This window comes from Chinchilla lanigera, unplaced genomic scaffold, assembly GCF_000276665.1.
Source record: "Chinchilla lanigera isolate Chin_1 unplaced genomic scaffold, ChiLan1.0 scaffold00043, whole genome shotgun sequence".
NCBI classification, from domain to species: Eukaryota; Metazoa; Chordata; class Mammalia; order Rodentia; family Chinchillidae; genus Chinchilla; species Chinchilla lanigera.
In genome coordinates, this window is record NW_004955444.1 from 18,458,621 (window position 1) to 18,478,885 (window position 20,265).

General features: G+C 39.0%; 1 protein-coding gene across 1 annotated transcript in view; it reads left to right on the top strand.

Annotated features, from left to right (window-relative positions):
* Ca8 (carbonic anhydrase VIII) overlaps positions 1 to 20,265 on the top strand; it is a gene marked incomplete at its 5' end in the record, with an annotated part of 96,795 nt that overhangs the window by 44,615 nt on the left and 31,915 nt on the right. Inside the window, 4 exon segments of the mRNA XM_013518186.1 lie at positions 7,233 to 7,328; positions 12,366 to 12,428; positions 13,933 to 13,981; positions 15,405 to 15,517. Of these exon segments, the coding sequence (XP_013373640.1) occupies positions 7,233 to 7,328; positions 12,366 to 12,428; positions 13,933 to 13,981; positions 15,405 to 15,517 (321 nt within the window).

Below are 20,265 nucleotides of genomic sequence, written 5' to 3' on the forward strand. Positions count from 1 at the left end.
CCTCATGATTCATTCTTTTGTACTTTAGTGCTGTCACATTATTTATGTTAATAATAAACCTCATTTATCTTGAAGATAGCTTTCTGTTAAGCTGCCATGAAATCTTCAGACTTATTTTTCTCATTGACACATAAATGATTATAGGCTGTGGAGTGTCACAGTTTCATAATTTTGGACAAATTTATCTATTGCTGTGAGTTAAGTATATTAAGATTAACATTTTCCAGATACTAATAGTAAAGCTGTGCAGTCAGTCGCAGGAAATTTGAATTTGTGAGCCCTGCGGCAAAATCTCAGCCAAATATTTTCTCTAAAACTATAAAAGGGTGCTTTACAGTTGATATGCCGTGGTCTGAGTTTTCAGTAGGAAGTATGATGGTCGTCAGGTTGCCAGAGAAAGGACTGCTTCTGTGAAACACAGGGCTCCTATTGAGGCCTTCGTGGCCTCAGGCTTGCGAGGGTGGGGAGAGGAGTGGGAAGGAGTGAGGAAGACTGGGTTTAATTGTTAGCTGAGAAAATCACTTTCTTCTCTGCTCATGTTAGAAGGAAGTCAAAGTCTTGTGCCTTTTGAGAGAGAACCACAGAAGGGAGTGTGGAGGCTCCTGATCGCCCAAGTTGAGAGGTTCTTACTTACCTGTTTTCAGCCACCATTCTTGGCTGTAGTAGGAGTTCGGGTTCAAACCGCCTAAGACAGCCTCTCTGCCATCTGCTGCATGACGTGTTTACAAGGTGAAGAAGGTTCAGTCTCCTGATGGCCTCGGTCAAGCTGAGTGCTGTGTGGGGGCCGTGCACCGTGCACTGAGGAAATGAGTCTAGGCCACACTCACAGTATGCCGCGCAGCCTTTCGACTCCTTGGTGATAGCAAGCAGCACTTATGTGATTAGTCTTCCAGATGAGCTGGCAAGCTGCTCTTCGCCCTCCAGTTTCGTCCTCCGGCCTCCTTCCCTTGGTGGTGTCTTGGTTACTTTTCTCTTGTTGCTGTGACAAAATACCTGACTCCCAAAATTAAGGAAGAAAAGGTTTATTTCGCTTACAGTTTGTGGAGGTTTCAGTCCATACTTGGCAAGTTACAAGGCAGAGAGGCACATGGCAGAGAGGTACAGCTCATGGCGGCAGAACACAGCAAAGCAACAAGCACACACACAAGGGAGGAAATGGCCAGAAGTACAAAAGCCAGGAAATGGCCCCAAGCAGCCTCTTCCTCTCCCTTACATATGCAATCTATCCACCCCAGGGCGGGTGCAGCTCTCACACCCATAATCAATCAAACTAAAAGCCTGCCCCATGGCCGCCTGAGGCTTTGGGGGGACACACAGACACAAACCATAACAGGTGGCTATAGATAAGAAATCTAATGACACCAAAATGTAACTACAACATAGAAATAGAGTACTGTGGGAAGACAGAGAAAGGCACCAGTAGCCAAGCTTGTAAGATACAGCTCTGTTTATGATGCAGAGAGACGAGTGCTCAAAAGAGTTAGTGATTTGTGAAGTTCACCAAGCTGGAGTTGCAGAACTGAAATAAGCCTCTCAGACCTGTGTTTCTCAGCTCAGAGCTTTTCTTTGAGAGCACATTGCTTCTAAGACTTAATCTTTTGAGGTGCAGCCTCTCTGTTCTGCACTCGCCATAGAGGAGACATGCCCCAGAGCATGCCTGTACTGCCAGGCTTTGAAGTGAGTCTTTGGAGGCCGCTCTGCTGATAGCAGCCATCTTCCTGGACTTCTCGGGAGCCAGTTGGAAAGATGACTGGGAGAGACTGCTGCACCTTCTTGCACTCAGCAGGCTGCTTCATTGTTTTGTAAGCCATATCCCTAGTACTGTTGTATGCTTTTTGAGTCGAGCATATTTGTCTCCAGGAATCTTTGTTTAACAGCCTACATTGAAGCAAACTTCAGAGCAGATACCCTTAATATGTATACTTTGGATAAATTATGTTCGTGCATCACCGTCTTCACTAGTGGTGGTCCTCCCCTGTCAGAGCGGGCATTTTCCAGGACCTCCAGTAGGTGCCTGAAACCATGGACAGTACCAAGTCTTGTATGTACTATGTTTTTCTCCTGTACATATATACTTTAATTTATAAATTAAGCACAATGAGATATTTACAGTAATTTTTAATAAAATAGAAGTTATAACAGCATACCATGATAAAATTATTTATAGCTTATGAATTCTTTATTCTGTAATTATCCACTTAGTATTTTGACTGCAAATAATTTTAACTATGGAAAGCTAAATCATTGATAAAGGGGAACTACTGAATTATTGTGTACTTTATGAAGCATAGAAAAATTGAAATAGTCTTACTATGTATCAGATATTGTCACTTTGTTAGAGTTCTTTCTTTTTATTCCCATCATTACTAGTCTTCTTCAGACTTAAACCTCCATTGGTCTCCGTACTGTTTTGTTTATACAACCTCTCTTATGTCAAGCTTCTCCCAGAAAAGCAGCCAAAGGGAGAGGGAGAGGCAGATGGAAAGGGACATGAAGAGAGAGAGAAAGAGACTGGAAAGATTGGGATTTACATAGAGGAACTGGTTCATGTGATTGTGAGCCCTGGCAAGTCCAAAATCTACACAGCAGGCTGTGAGAAATTGATATAGAAGTTGATGTTGTAATTTGACTTAGAAGATTGTAAGCACAGGTGAATTTTTATCTTACACTATGAAGACAGTTCCTTCTCCTTTGAGGGCTGTCAGTGTTTGCTCTTCAGCTTTTCAACTGATTGGGCAAGGTTCACTTACATTTTGGAGGTAATTTGTTTTACTGCAAGTCTGTTGATTTCAATGCTAACCACATCTAAAAATACCTGCAGAGCAACCTGTAGGTTGGTGTTGGATCAAAGAACTGAGTTCTTTATTCTATACGTGTTGATACATAAAACTAATCATCACATGTCCCTATCACAGTTTGTCAGCTGGAACTTCTATGTCAACTACCTACCTTACGGCAGCCTCCAGTCCATCCCCAGTATTGTCGAAAGGACCCCTGAAGAAAAACCTGTTATGGGGTAGTTTATTTGGTTTTAGGCAGCGCAGGAAATCAAACTCATTGCAGTAGTGTGTTGCTTTGGTGTTTCCCAGAGTTATGACAGACTTTAAAGCTCTGTGCACTTTGACCCCTCCACTTTTGGAGCCTCATGTCTTGGCATTGCCAGACTTAAATATTTTCTAGCTACTCACAAGCTTAGTTTTTTATATGTGCTGAGAATTTTCCCACCTGTGTGGCTTTGCTTTATGAGATAGAAGCAACACTAATGTAAAGCAAAGTGCGATAAAATTATAGGTCTAAAGAAAGGGCTATGGGAGAAGAGGAGCAGATTTGAATGATTAAACTACTTTGAGATCCAAACAAACTTTATTGTGACTGGGAGGTCAGAAGAGGTGACACTCTGGGAAAATCTGGTAAAAGAACTTGACTGCTGTAGGTGGAAGAGATTTGAGACCGAAGAAAGAGGCAGACAGAACCAGGATTATGCAGAGTATAATCTTTATTGGAGATTTACAGATAGAATCATGATAAAGGATGGCAGAAATACTGGTGGGTCCTATGACTTTGGTCAGAGAGAAGGGTTTCTGTAGTGGTCAGGTCAAAAGTGACACCATTTAGCTGCAATGTACCAGCTTTACCTTAAGCTAATATCAAAGATGCTTGACACATTCCTGATGCTGACAGTGCCAAGATCTAGACATAAAGCTCCACACACCACTGAATGGTTTTGTGTATTGGTAGCATTCTGGGAAGCTTTGTGATTGAACAGGCCAGGGTTATTCAGGGGAAGTCATGGCAGCTACAACTCAGAATGGCTGCAACCTGCTTAAGCTGGCTCCCTGCAGATACATAGTGTTACGATCTGAATGGGGGCCTAGACGTGCTGCTTAGAGGTGGAGCCCTTGCCTCATATATGCAGGGCTCTGAGTTCAGTTTCCAGCAACTCCCCAAAAATAAATAAAACTGCACGTGAACTAGATTGTGTCCTTTACAAATCCATGTGTTAAAGTCCTAACCTGCATTGTATCAGAATACAAGTATATTTGGAGATAGCATCTTTTTAGAGGTAATTAATGGGGCAGAGTTCATATGGGCAGGCCTGATCCAATGTCACTGGAGTGCTCGTAAGAAAGGAGGTTAGAGCATAGACACTCACAGAAAGGAGACCATGTGAAGATACAAGAACAGCCATGTGCAAGCCAAGCGAAGAGGGCTCTGATGACACTAATCCTGCTGACTGCTTCATCTAAGACTTCCAGCCTCCAGAACTTTGAGAAAATAAATTCTTGTTGTCTAACTCATGCAGTCTGTGACACATCATAATAGTGGTCCTTGAAAATTAATCCAGATGGAAGAGTTAAAGGCCTGGGGAGCAGAGTGAGCTAAAGCTGAGACGCAATAGAAGTGTTGACTGTTTTGTGCCTGTCGATCAGGCATCTGGGTTTCTATGAGGTGACACTGACAGGTTGGCCAGTTTCCAGAATGTGTTGGCAATGTGCCTCGTACTCATATCAACCATTTTCTAGAGGTTTCATTTGAGCATCTTCAAGAGAAGAGAGCTTTGCAGTACCAGGGTAGAGCTTCATCTTAAACATATGGGTCACTTGTTGACAATGGGAGGGAATCTCCCCTTCCTGGGCCCCTGGGCCTGAGAGGGTCTCAGGTGGCGGGAACAGCATGAGGTAGAGGTTCTCTTGCTGCTTTGGTTTTGAATTATTGTGCTAGACATGGGGCTGCAGAGACCAATGAGGCTTCTGTCATCCTTTTTAGCTTGGGTTAGCTGAAGTGCCAGCATTTAAAATTTTTTTTCCTTTCTCTTCTTTTTAAAAATTAACTATCTTTAGAGCAATTTTAGCTTTACAGAAAGTTATAAAGACAGCATAGAAAATTCTCAAAAATTCCGTGCCCAAGTTTTCCTATTAACATCTTGGATTAACAATGTATATTTGTTATAATGAATGGGCTAATATCAACACATTATTAAATGTATGTTCTAGTCATATAACCTTAATTTTTATCTAATACCCTTCTTATGTTCAGGAACTCATCCATGACATCACATTGCAGTTAGTGGCGCCCCCCCCCCGCCAGGTGCTTCTAGTCTGACTTTTTAGGGGGCTTTCCCTGCTCCTGATGACCTCATTGGTTTTGAAGGGTTGTGGGCCGGGTATTCTGTAGAGTGCTCCTCATGAGTTTTGTTACGCTTTTTCCCAAGGTTAGGTTGTATTTATGGGTTATTAGGAAGAAGACAGAGGTACACAGCCCTTTTAGTCTCATGTCAAAGATAATCTCCTATCAACCTAATTACTGTCGGTGTGGACCTTGGTCGGATGATGTGTTTAAGTTTCTCTAATACAACATTGACTTCTTTCCTACACTGTAGTCTTTGAATCATGCATATGTCACCATGCAGAGTGCACACTTAAGGAGTCAAGGCCTTCATGTTTTTTAAAACAAAAACTATGTGAAGCAGTTTTTGAAGAAGAGGTGCAAGTGATGCAGAATTGCAAGGAGTGGGGAAAACTGTGCTTTGCTTGTTAATTTTTAATTTTAAAAAAGTGCCTTATAATATTTCTGTGAGAAGAAAAATGTAGGTTTGACTTTTGTAATTTTTTGAATAAAAATAGTCAGCCCTGGGCTTTGGCCTTTTTTGTTGATTTAGAAAAGCTGTGTTTTTATCTGTACCACTGGGACTTCTGTGATACTGCTTTGGCCAGAGAAGGAATGATTACAATGAGACTGTCTATTAGTATCAATTAAGAGAAAAACAAAACAACACAAAAACAATAAAAACGATACAGAATTTCAAAACAAGATGATAGGAATTAATAGTGGTTGTCATATTACATATTGTTATCTTCAACAAAGTTGCTCAGATTACCAGATGTAAGAATGCAAGATTAATCAAACCATTAAAGAGAATAAAAAATAATAAAAAATTAGAAATGATGCTGCACTTCACTAAACAAGATGGTAGGAATTAACAATGGTTGTTACATTGCATATTATTGTCTTCAAATTAGTTGTTCAGATTATTAGATACAAGGATAGTTGGGATAATTGTACAGCTGATGTCTGTTGGTTTATTGAAAGCAACAGTTAGTGCCTAAATTTTTTTGACCAATTTTGCAAGAACATTGTTTTCTTAAATGCCGTGCCTTAACAGTTAAAATTTACTGGTTGGATACAGTACACGAGAATATTTTACAGCCTGCCCTTGGATACCTTCTTGTCTGAGGTTAGCTTGTATTCTTGACTTTATTGCCTCCCTCTAGTGGTCAATTTTATAATCTCAAGTTCTACTTGGATAGACTCAGTGGGGGAAAAAAAAAATCAAGTTTTTAGCAGTCGGGATGATTAATACCCAGTGATTGAATTTTGTCTGTTTTGTTCGGTTATAAAGTAATTTTAAAAAGTGGGACAGTGTAAGATGGTAGGAATTTTAACTTGATTAAAAGCTGTAATCAGGAAGATAGCATTGTGGGCAGAACATTTTCACTAGGTACTGTCATACTAAGAACCTCAGCTGCCATTTGATTCTTAATGAAGGAACTGAATTCAGCTTTTTGTATTTATCAGTGCTATGGAAGCAAGTGCATATTCTAGATAAACTTGAAAGCTGCAAAGCTTTATGAGACTAGGAGTTAGGGACTCCTCTGAGCATTGTTTGTCATTTCTTTACAGACAAACTTTTATCTCTAGCGCAGGAAATGGCCTTATTTTAGAGATTTACATCAGCATTCATTATTGTCCTATGGCTTTAAAAATGGAGCATTTTTAAGACTATGATATCTGTGGATATTCTTAGAGAGGTAAAATAGTTTCCAGGCTTTGAGACTGGCTTTGTACATTTCCTGATAGACATAACATATGCTGCAGAATTTGTTTATGCAGGCACTAGTCCTTTGGTAGTGAGTTCTAGTGTTTTTGTTCAGACCTGGTTGTGAATTGTCCCACTGAGATCTGGAGGGGATGACATTTAATGAAAGATAGCTAAATGGATACAGAATCTGTGAGGCACCATACTTGAACTCAGGAGGCAGGGACCCATTGCTTTCTTTAGAAATAAGCAAAGAACTCCTACAGAAAATGCCTCTTAAGGTAGTAGTCCCTGGGTACATCTAATCCTTTTGTTGCATATGAGCCATGTAGACCGAGGGAAGGTGGTGAATATGTCTTTGTTTCTTGGAAGAGTGGCGCAGTAAGTCATGTGATCTGTGTGCTGTTCCCACCAGCTCCACCTGATCCACTGGAACTCCACGCTGTTCGGCAGCATCGATGAGGCTGTAGGAAAGCCACACGGCATCGCCATCATTGCCTTGTTCGTGCAGGTAAATGCTCTGCTATGATTTGGAATTGTTTAGAGATGCTTATTTTTAAGTCATTTTGTACAATACTTTTTAGTTCTATTTTATTACTTAGAGGTAAAATTATACACATATGCCGAGTTCCCTGGTAATTTAAAAATAGACAACTTGATCTTTGTAGTTCCTAAAGGTGCAGCCTTATTTGTTAGTAGAAAATTGTTCATTTACTTATTAGAAATTTGCTTCAGAGTAGCATTCAAGGTCTTTGAAGAAGTGGTTTGGTAAATGCCTCCTGAAAGCAGAGTTCATTGTATTTATGAAAAAGAATTTCACAAAATGTTTTTAGACTCTGGCTTACTACAAAATATAAGAAAAAAATCAATAATATAATCATGTAGGGGATGACTTTAGCTCTTTGTTGTTAATAATTTTTATTCAAAGAAGATTTGAAATGTCTTATAGAAAACACTGATTTAAAAAAAAGTGTCAAAGACCATGGTAGATCTAACCAATGTGAAATTTAGATTCAAGGTTGGTGGTGGGCAAAGGATATTATGTAAATTTAGTTGAATTTACAAAAGTAGACCATGTGCTTACAATGGTAAAAATTTCCTCCCATTCTTAAGGTGAATCTTTGTCTTTTCATCTACTTGATGTGGTAAAAGATTTAGAGATGAAAAATACACTGGAAATTTTATCCCCCCATCTCTGTCCCATGGTCTTATATGAGAGAAGACAAGGACAAGAGAGGTCAAGTGGTTGTAGATACAGCAATTTAATATTAGCACTAAAGACTGAAAACCAGAACTCCATCTCTGTATGGTGGCTGGCTACTTTTGAATGACCTTGGATTAGAGCAGTAACGTTAGCCAAGTGGTCTTCAGTTAATTTTTCAAGAAGAGTCGGGCACTGGGACCTTTTAGATATGTGCTTTATAGCATTTATATTGAGAATGTTGTAATCACACAAAATTTTCTGTATGTTTTAATTACATAATTTTATAGCTATAAAGTGTTTCTTTATTGATATGTGAAAGTAACTATCTGTTTTTAGCCTCTTTAATATTTTAACATCAAAGTTTAGAAAGTATGGCACATGCTATGGAATTTAAAAGCAAATCTTGAGCATTTTAAAATGAATTTTCTCCCTGTTCATTTCATGTCTTTTTTATGGATGTTGCCTTACATTCCTTCTGTTATTATTGTGTTAAATAAATAGAATGGAATAAAAATATTAATGCAAATGTTTTAATTGTACATTTTGATCATCTTTATTCTATTGAAGAAACAACTTTTAAAGATAAATTTTATAACCTGAAAAAGTTAACATGATTAGATTGGAGAAGTTGAGGTGGTAGAAGGCAATATTTCAATATTAAAGAACAAGAGTAGAATAAAGAAATTATATAGAAGGGATCAGAACAAGTTAATTTCATTTTTGGGACTGAAAATAAATATTTGTGAATCAAATGAGATATAATTTAGTGTTTCCACTTACTGGGCCTTCGTGTGTAACAGGTGACCTGGACACTTAGAGCCCTAGACTAAGAACTCAGCCTTGGACCTAACATCAGTGCTTCCAGGAACAGGCTGTGTCACCTTTGTTTGCTATGAGGAAAAATTGGGGTATTTAGGTGAAAATGCTTTTCTCAGGAGACAGTAATTTATTACAGAAACTGTGAGAAAAGAATTTTATAAAATAATTAAGGTGTTAGACGAAGCAGAGTGGAGCGGGGCTGAAACCCACCCCAGGGGCTGCCGTTGGGCCAGATCTGGGGAAACTGCAGAGAGGAAGTTGGGGGCCGGGTGTGGACTGCTCTTGCCAGGGATTTCACGGAAGGGAGGAATGACAGAAGTGGGAGGAACCAGGCGATTTTGAGATCTGAGATCTTGTGTTTTCAATCTGTACAAGAAGAGCTAGGATAAGAGTATATAGAGTTTAAAAATCTTGAGAAAAAAAGGTGTAGCAAACATAGAAAAGTCCCACAGAAGATGAGAGGGCATCGGATACAGAGTTTACGTAGATGGACTAACTTGGAAAGGAGAGCTCTGCCCTTTCTCTGAGATAGAGGGCCAGCAGGAAAGGTGAGCACAAAGTGGAGAAAAGCAGGAAGTTAGGGGAGTTCACGTCAGATGACCTTTACACCTCTGAGACATACATTTACAAAATAAGGAAAATATGGATGTGGGGTTGGGCTTTGAAGTAGCCAGGAAGGGATGATGATAGACAGCAGTCAGAAATAATCTGGATGTCACAGATTATACAGGACAGTGATCAATGGATTGTTCTGGAGAGGAGTAGAACATTTCTAGCAAATCATTGTGTTGACCCTTCACAATGCCGATGATTTAGGAAGACAAGCAGACTGAAGATTCCAGAGTGGTAGGAGTGATATCCTTCAGTCTAGCCAGGAGTAAGGAACAAAGACAAGAGGGGCCTGAGAGCTTTGGTTCTTGATGATTGTTTAAAAAAAAAAAGGAACAGAGCAGGAGAGGGTTGCATAATGAGAAAGTGTGGTCAGAGAGAATGATGTCTTAGAATTGAAGTTTTCAGAATGAAAGCAAATGCAGGGAGGGTGTGGTCACAGGACTGGCCTGTTGAGGAGGAATGGAGCTAAACTCCATGGATTGCGAGACGTGGAGACTTAAGCCAGGAATGGGACAGGTCATCTCCAAAGAGGCTTACACCCGCCAGAATGACAGTAGGGGGTGATACCTTTGAGCAAGTGACTGGTGGGTAAGTGATAAGAAAGGCGTGATGGCATGAGATGGGGAGAGTCCACTCAGAGGACAGCCCTGTGCGTGTGGGGCAGTATCAGATTTAAGGTGACAGCTGAACATGACTACATCTTTCATTCTCCCCTGGAGACCACCTGATGTCTACTGGATGGGCCTGAGAGAGATGTGGCCTGGGACAGACCTGCAGGGCTTAACATAGACAAGAAGGTGGTGGGAGAGACAGTGATCTTTCTGTGTCCGGGCAGCACAGAGGACAATAAGGTTAGAAGTAAGCTAGAAGTCAAGAAATACAGGTACTACATGGCTTAAATTCCAGAGGTAAGAGGTAAGAAAGTAATGGGCCTCATCATCCTGGTGGATTCTTGGCATCACCTTGTGTCTTTACCTTAACTGGTAAATTAAGGATTTCAGCAGTTGACTGTCATCTATGCTTGGGTTTTCTAACCTCTTCAACTAAAAATGTGGCAAAGAAGGAAAGGAAAGTGACAGGTGCACCGTTTTGAGTTCTATTATATTTGGTCTATCTTCAACTCTATCACTTTTTTCTCCTTATTGTGAAGATGAGGAAGAACATAATGTTTAAGTAAACTTGCCTAAGATCACCCAGGAAAAAGTGGCAGAGTAAGGGTGATAATCCAAGATTAGAATACAGGCAATCTAACGTAGGGAGTTCATTCCTAAACTGCTATGTGATGTAGCCTTACAGTGTTCAGATGTGGACTCTTTCTAGAGAATGTAATCTGACAGCAAGTGTGTGAAATGGAAACAGATTACAACTAGACTTCTAGGCATGCAAATGTTACCTTTGGTTAAGCCACTAAAACAAGGAGATTTCATTTATCCTGAAATTCAGGCGAAGGCTTCTGCCTGCAATCTAATATTATCAAGTGGGTACATTTGTAGTCAGTATTTTTTTAACTTCAGAAGATTAAGTTTTTGCTTCAGAGCCTATCTCAGGAATGAAAACATTTAGAAAATAGCAAAAATCCTGCTTACATTGAAGTGACTGCCCTGCCTTTTAATGTTTCCTGTCTTTTCCTTTTTCCTTGTGTATTTCTCACTTAGATAAAATTAAGAAAATTGGAGAATGTGTGCATGTTGACATCTGCTCTAACCTTCTGTATGTGGGAGAGAAAAAGCTAAGAGCAACAGTAATTATTTATCTTAAGTAATAGATGCTCTTAACTCTTCTCCATTGCCATAGGCCATTGAGAGTTGAAAAGTGGGAATCAAATGGTGGTTAAAATTTAAAACTCAAGAATGCTAAAGATGAAAAATTTTTCAAGTCTCAAATTTCTTTGGAGAATTCTGTACTCTAAAACTACGTGATATTTTAAAAGAGAAGGCTATGTAAATCACATGTGCATATATTTTGGTCTGTAATCCTTTAATGGTTTTCCATTCTATTTGGGATAGATCAGTTGATCTATCAGTTGAGTGACCTACAACGTTCGGCATGGTATTGCCTATTTATTCTTAGATCAGTACACTCCCTTCATATTGTCTTGCTGTTTTCCCCTATGGTACCATATTCTTACTTATTTAAGAATAAAAAGGTAGCTATGGATTACCAGCGATACCAAAATGTATAGTAGATATTGTGAAATAGGAAGGAAATGCTCAGATGGGGTTGGAAATCAGAGAGGGGAAAGGGAAGGAAGGAAAAGGAAAAACTGAGAAAAGAAGGAGAAAAATGGAGAGAAAACTTTTGTAAATATGGAACGGAAGAGGGATTGAAGGGAGGGAAGGGGGAGAGGGAAAATCAAGTTACATCATGTACACATACAAATTCCCTGTGACAAATGTGATCATTATATATACCTAAAATATACCAATAAACTTAATTAAAATGAATTATTGCCAGTGATAATTAAGAAATATCTTGATTTAGATAACTTTAACATGTGAAATCAACATACAAACTTCTCTGAGTTAATAAAAAAAATTCAACTTAATAGCATTTTATAGGGCCAAAGGTAAGATTGCAAGATTTTGGATATATACCAAGTAGTTCTAGTTTAAAAATATCCTTGACATTTTGATGTAGCAGTCTTTTATGATTTGGTACATAATAGAATGTACAGTGAGTGATATCCGTAAGTGGCAAGCTTACTTTAGGATCCTTGGGTGTCATAGTTAATACTTTTTTGTACTGTTACAATTTTACCTCTATAGATGTTGACCTGGATATCACCAGAAAGGTCATTTAATTCCCCAAGAAATACATTCAGGTGGTCTGGAGCTTTGGTTCTAGTGGTTATTTTGAGTAAAAGCTAAACATTTAAAAATGCTATGTTTGTGCTTGATGCTTTATATATTTCAGATAGGGAAGGAACATGTTGGCCTGAAGGCTGTGACTGAGATCCTGCAGGATATTCAGTATAAGGTAAGTCACTATTTAAAGGAAAATAGAAACAGAGTTTTGTAAGAGGCCCCTGAGACCACCTGCATGCTTGATAATTCTCTACAAGAACACACAGGACTCAGAAAAGCTACCATACTATGGCTGTAGTTTAACACAGCTCAAGGGTGAAGATCAAAAATCAGCAAAAGGGAAAGTCACGTGGGACTGTTCTAGGGGAAACCTGGAGGAAGCTCGCAGGAGCAGCGTGGTGTCATGGGGATGGCCCAGTTCTCCCAGCAGCGATGTGTCACAGTTCCTATGGAGTGCTGCCAACCAGGGAAGCTCACCCAAGCTTTGATGTGTGGAAATTTTATCAGAGATCATCCATGCACGTGTGTTGTACCTGCCTAACTACCCTTAGCTCCTCACGCTTCGGCTCCCTCCTCCACACCCCATTAAGACTGTGCATCCATAAATCTCATTGTCAGGATAAATCTGCCTGGTCAAACTGGTGCATCGTAGCTCGCGGGTAGGCATGCAACCTTAGGAGTTCACCAGAAATACAGCATGACCCAAGGCCTCAGGGATAAAAAACACACTTATGGGGTAGAATATTCCAGTGGTTTTCAGGCGTTATCTTCTGAGAACCAGGCAAAGGCTGTTCTTGAAAACAGATCACATTTGGAATATAGTCGGTTTGGTCTACCCAGGCCTGCAGAGTTAATCTTTCTGGATTACTTATGGTAGCAAAATTGTTTAAACTAAACCAATACAATTTTTAAACCTAAGTACTTATGCTTAATAATAATAGCAATAATAATAATAATAGGACAAGTGTACATAATTCATAAGATAATATCCTTGAGAAGGGGATTTAGATCAGTGCGATCCTGCAGTGATACGGCTATCATCGCTGAGAAGCTAAGCTCTTATAAGCAGAACCTTCTGTGCCCATATTGAACCTGATTGTTCATGGGCAGGTGAGTGGTTTTGTCTTCTATAAAACATTCATATCTGAGTTTCGGATCTTCAGTTCTGGATGAGAAGAGCACCCAGAGTAGATACTAATGATGAATTACTACAGCCAATGGCACAAAATGACAAATTGGGAGCTAGGTTACAAAGCTAAAGAGGTAAGAGCTGAGATCCAAGCAGGTCAAGTGAAAAGAAATCATTTCATAAGATGGCCTGAGTGAGGGTTCAAGTGTGTTACCCCAACCTTTCAGCCCAAGTCTTAGGTGTGACTGCGCTGCACGTGTGAAAGTCGTTGATACAGGCGAGGTAAACACCAATTATAAATTGTACTCCAAAAATTATAGGGGAAATGGAATTACAGTAGTAAAGAAAATAGCCATACTTAGAGTAGTAATTGTTGAAGCCAAGCAACCTTGCTCTGGTGAGAAGACACAATGATACGGCTGTAAATCTAGGGTACTTGATAAGGCCGTTCCAAAAAAGGTTTCAATTTAGATATTTAGTGCTAGAAATTGTTTACAAATTTATAAATTTTACATTAACATAGAGTCAATTTTTTTTCTTTTTTAAGGGGAAGTCCAAAACAATACCCTGCTTTAACCCTAACACTTTATTACCAGGTAAGCATTTATCTGATTGAGTTTTAACTATGGGTATAACCGTACTGTTTCCCTCAGAATATACAATTAGTAAAGTTTCTGTATAATTTATATTCTCTGTAGCAAGTATCAGTTTCAGGTTATTCTAAATACTGGAGTAAACAGTAAAGAAACACTCTGTCATCAGTTCCATTAATCCACAAATACCTTTTTTAGGATTGTCATCTGTAAAAATTGCTATCTCTTTGTAAAGTACCAGCATGATAAAATAACCTTAATACACCTCTAAGGTTGATTAGTGAATTACTTATTAATCTCCAGTGTGAAATAAACTTTATATACAATTTTATAAGCATTTATAGACTATTATTGTTTTAGGTACTATTCTAATTGTGTTTATGACAGGTAATTGTATATAAAATACTTGCAGTGTAACTTGGAATTCAGGTAGTTTTATACAAAATTTGTCTTCACATTTCTCTGTCTGAATTATGTGCTGTTTCATAGTGCTTCAAACAAAAACAAATGGGCTGATACATTATGTATTATCCTTTCCGTATTTAGTTGCTTTTAAATCAGTCAGTTTCTGTCATTTGCAAAAACATTTACCCACTGTATTTAATCATGAATTTCTCTAACGCAGAGCTAAATAATTTCATAAGAATAATTTATTTTCTCTTGTCACATTATGATTTCAATATTTTGCTGCTGAAGAAGCAATAAAGAGGGAGCTACAACCAAAAGGTTAAAATGTAGCCTTTGGCCATGCATGATGGCACATGCCTGTAGTCCTAGCACTCAAGAAATTAAGGCAAGAGCATTGCCACAGATTCAAGGCCGTCCTGGGCTACACAGTCAGTTCAAGGCCAGCCTGAACTACATACCAAGACCCTCTCTTCAAAAATGTGTGTATTTTGAAGCCAAATTCTGTGGGTTCAAATCTTGGCTCTGTGTGTTATTCTCTGAGTGGCCTTAGGCAGGTTACTAACTCTCTATGTGATTCATTTTCCCCATCTATAAAATGAGGCTAGTAATAATATCTATTACATTAATTTGTTATGAAGATTAAATGAATTAATGTATAATGCTCAAAACAGTACCTGGCAAGTAGTTCAATAAATATTAGACATTAATCAGTGAGGCAAATCCTGTAATAAAATAAAAGCACAAAGATGAATATATTCTTCATAAATTAATTAAACCTCGTGGATGTGCATAGTAACCTATTGATAGAAATCACTGTAAGTAGATAGAAGATTCATCATATTTTTTATAAATTTTTTCCATGATTAGTTTGAGAATACTTACATGAAGTGCTAACTTAAAAACTATATCCTTCTGAGAAGCGTCATTTGGACAGTTTGTAATTTTGAAAATTGTTGGAGTATCCCAGATTATTGCTAATCAATTTGCCTTTTTATGACATGTCCACGTGGATGCATAGACCCTCTGCTGCGAGATTACTGGGTCTATGAAGGCTCGCTTACTATCCCACCTTGCAGTGAAGGCGTTACCTGGATATTATTTCGATACCCTTTAACTATATCCCAGCTACAGGTGAGTGTGCTCTTTTAAATCTTTCAGAGTGGAGTTCTGAGTTAAAGGTTAGGTATTGTTTCTGTAGGAGGAAAATGTCTGTTTTCTGTTTTAGCTCCCTTTAGATCCGTCATACCTTTTCAAATGAAAGTTAAATGTCTCAAGCCAGTGAAAGCAATGGAAAGGTCAAGGATGAACAGGGCCCAGTGCTCATTTATGATACGGAGTTTAAGAGTAAGTTTTGATAGAGTAAATAGAAGTCACTGAAGCAGCCCAACTTTTTGATTAGTTTAACTTATTCCTTTATGTGAGTTTTCCCAGGTGTGGGAAAGAAAAAGGTCTAGAGGTAAAGTGAGAATGCTGATATTTCTATAAGTCACACATGGTCTTCCTAATAGTTCTTCCTTGGCATGCATGAGAATGCAGTGTAGGTGGGCAATGGATCTCGGAAGAATGCCCTGGAAGGTTTTGGATTGTTCTTTGACTTCACTATGGTCAGTAACCTATGGTTTTGGACTCTGCATAGGTGCTCTAATGCTAAGGCAAGCGGGGGAGGTGGTGCTGGTGTGTAATTCCAGTTATTTGTGAGACTGAAGTGGGAGGATTACTTGAGTCTGGGCATTCAATATGTATCAGTCTGGGCAACATAGCAAGACACTTTTGTCTTAAAAAAAAAGCCAAACAAAGAAATAAACATGATAGATGCTAATACACATCAGATTGGAGCACCTAGGTAAATGGCTATTGGACGTTAGCTGGTAGAAGATGAGGCAGCATCATTATAACACATTTAAGTAATGACTTTAAAGGGACTAGAGATGTAGCTCAGTGATAGGGCACTTTTCTTGCATGTACTGGTCCTAGGTTTGATCCTCAGAAACACAGACACTAACCAGTGATTTTCATATTATTATAAAAGAGATACTTTAAATTCTGTCCTTCAGGAATCTGTCAAAGAGACATATTAAGAGCAAAACTTTAGTAAGTTTTGTAATTTTCAAAATATTTCCCATCATTTCTTAAATTTAAGAAGTTCAAATTTACTAACTTCTCAGTCAAGCCTTCTTTTGTTTATATCTTTAAAATCCTTTTTTCAATATTTACCACCTTCTTTTTATTTCTGCTTTTCTAGGGATTAATTTTAAAAGTTTCCGTTCAGCCTCTCTGCATGTCTTTCATTGTTTTATGAGCTTTCATCATACCACTTTTGGGCCTTCACATTTGTAGTATGACAAATCCCAATTCCTTTACTCATTCATCTGTTTGTTTATTTACACAACTACTTCTGACTGCCAGCTGGGCACAGGATGCAGATATGAAAACACAGTGTTACTTTCAAATTCTCTAGTATAGAGTTGGGAAGGAGTACAGCATATAAAGACAATTGTAATCATGATAAGTAAGGTGGCCTTGAAACACATCTGGAGGAAAACCAGCCAGACTGTGAGACTCAGGGAATAATCGATGCAAAATGTTAGAAGTTTGATGAAAAAGGGTGAAGAAGTTAGAAATTTGAGCCTGATATTAATAGAGGCTTGGCTGATGATGTCTAGACAGCAAAGATGGCAACTGCTACAACAGATAACCTCAAACTTTCAGTGGCTTTTACTAGCTGTTTGATACGGACACAGAATCCAGCATACACATCTCTAATTCACAGCCAGCATTTTCATGTGCAGGTGTTCAGGGAATCCAGGTTGAGAGAAGCTCTTCTGTTTTCAGTGCCTTCCTTTGAATGTTACGCTCTGAATAGGTATGTAGCCAGCAGGAAGGAGAAGAAAGCGAATGATTTTAAGAGGGATTTTTCCAGTGTCAATCCTAGAAATGGTGAACTACATTTATGTTTATTTTCCTTTGGCTACAACTTGTCATGTGACCACACCTACCTGCAGGGGCAGCTGGCGGTTGTATTTTAACTTCATGCTCTAGAAGTTAAAGGTCATATATTTTACCTTCATGAGCAGATCAGCTAGTAATTATTACCAGTGTGCCTTGATTGGGAAAGTAGTGATGTTGTCAGCAAAGAAAAGCATCTATGGAGTCCCAGAGGCCAGAGAAAGCAGAGTACATAGGAAGAATACATATAGTTAGAGTGAAATGCTTATCGCAAGAGACAAGGTTGGAGAAGGGAACAGGAGTCTGACTTTTGGACCTGGTGCTGTGCTGTGCTGTGGAGGGTAGGCTTTCTCCCAAAAACGGCAAAGAATAATTGGAGTCATGGAGGAGACACATGACTAGGTTTCAATTTGAAAGACCTCTCTGTAGCAGCAGAATAAAGATATGAGTCTGAGTTAAGGCTGAGACAGTGAAATGAAGAAAAGAGAGTGACTTTAGAAATAGTAAGAAAATAGAAGCAGAACTTAGTAGCTGCTAACATAGGTGGGATTTCAGGGAGGGGAGACCTCCATGTTACTCCCTAGATTGACTCGGGTATTTTAAGTGTCACTCTTCAGTATGATAGGGAATCAGAGAAGACGTGTTCATGGTTGTGGACATCCAAGAAGGATATAGTGGTGGGTGAAGCTGCACTATAGATGAGGAGATGCTTCAGGGCGGGAGAAGTGATCTTGAAAATGGGAGTGGCAGCTATCCAGGGTGTAATGGTTCAAGAAGTGGGGAAGTTAAAAAGTGGATGAAGCATCTTGATACTGAAGGAGAGACGAGTTTTAAGAAGGAGAAAATAAAGGGATTGTATCAGATTTTTACACACATTCAGTTAAAGAATGAAAAGCATGAACTGGATTTAACAAGGATAGGTCCTAGACTCAAAAATAACATAGAAGAGCTGAGTGTCAGGGGTAATGTATCTCAGCATTATTTTATCAAGGGGTACATCTCTAGAAGTAGATCAAATCTTTTAGTGAAAAATAGAATTTCTCTCTGTAACCACAACAGATTTTTTCAATTCACTGAAAGATGGTTAGGTGTAAACGTATTGAGCCACACAAATTCTCTGACCCACCTAGAATTCCATGAGGAATTCCTTGTCAGCGTGGTAGTGGCAACATGAATGTTGAAGTCTGTGGAGACTGTTCTGTGATGTCCTGTAGATGTGATATAATATTTTACTACCATGTTAGTTGGTGTGTTATGCTAAGATTCAGAGATAAACCATTACACCTTTGCAAGTCTCTGGCTTTGAAGGAAACCTAGTTTTGTATTGTTCTGGGAGCCAGTACTCAAGTTTAACCCTAACTCACAAGTCACATTTCTTGACTGTTGGGAGACAAAAATATCTGCCTTAAGGAAAGCCAAAGCCAAAGTAATGTGTATTAGAAGGAAAAATCTCCACTGCCCTTGAAAAGGGATGACTTTCCAATTAGCTGTAATCTTTCAAAAGTGATTTAGGTGTCGTTAGCACACAGCACCATTCTTTTCATAGGGCAGGGCAGCAGTGTTAAATGTAGACACATGCACACATAAGAGCACACATTTGTGTATATCAAAATGCAATTTAGAGTGATTTAGAAAAAATTATGATCTGAGGAGAGTATAAATCAGCCTGCTCTTGACCTGAATGCTTCATTTGGTGCTGTTCGTATCATTTCAGAGAAAGCTGAGCAAAAATAGAAGAGGTCCAGAGAGGGCGGTAAAAAGATAGGGACTGATAAAAGTGATAGGAACCAAAGCGAGAGGATATGATGCTAGAATCTTTCTATATCATGAAAAATCAAGAAGCCTCATGTTATCCCACTTACAGGAGGAAGAAGAGGGGGAAGGGGATCAATACATAAATAAGGGAATAGCTGAATGGCAAGTGAAGTCTCCACATAGCTGAATAAATTGAGAAAATATGAAACTTAGGATTGAATTTAAGAAATATATGCTTTCTACTGTATCATAGGAGTAACATAATCGTGCTGCTGGATTGTTATGGAAGCAGTTGGACCCTTGCAATGCATCATCTGCCATAGAATGAGTGTCAGCACTAGTGACATTGAAGAAAATGCTCTGATCATAATTCTTTCTTACTGAAAGCACAGAAGCTTGGGTTCAAGCAGTAGTAGAGTTCTGTGGCCGTGCAGTGTTGACAGTAAAATTCATGATGGAACATTTATATTCATAGATTAAAAATGCGCGTACATCAGAATCCCCTGGAGGCTCTGATGTTAGAGCCTGGATTGCTGGGCTCTCCCACTGGAGATGCTGACTGACCCAGTGGGTGTGGAGTGGCAACCTTCATTTCCATTGTGGGGCATACTTTGAGAACTTCTTACTGTTTCACACCTCCTTTTATTCATCCCCAGCATAATTGAGATCTGTGCTGTAATCCTATAATGTTGAGGTTTAAAGATGACTGGGAGAGGTAACTCTAGACCAGCCCTGGCCAATGCCAACATGTAAATTGCATCTGTGAAGTTGAATTTCCTAGAGTTCATAATACAAAAGTCAAAAGAAATAGGTAACATTTATTCAAATAGTGTTTAACCCATTTTATCCAAAATAGTGTCATTTTAACATGTAGTCAGTATAAGGAATATTGATGAGCCATTTACATTCTTACGTTCTCCTGAAGCCTTTGGATCTCAGTGTGTGCTCTGCACCTCAGCAGGTCTCAGTTTGTGCTGGCCACGTTACTCAGAACTCTTGTACTGGAAAACTCAAAGGGAGGGTTTCCCTCATGGGAGCCACCTCCTCTTAAAACATGTTGCTTTTATGTACTTGTGGAACTTGTGTAACAAGTACAGTATGTACCTGTGAGAACATTGCCACCATTGAGGTCATAGGTCTGTCTCCTTCCAAAGTTTTCCTCATATTATTACCACCAG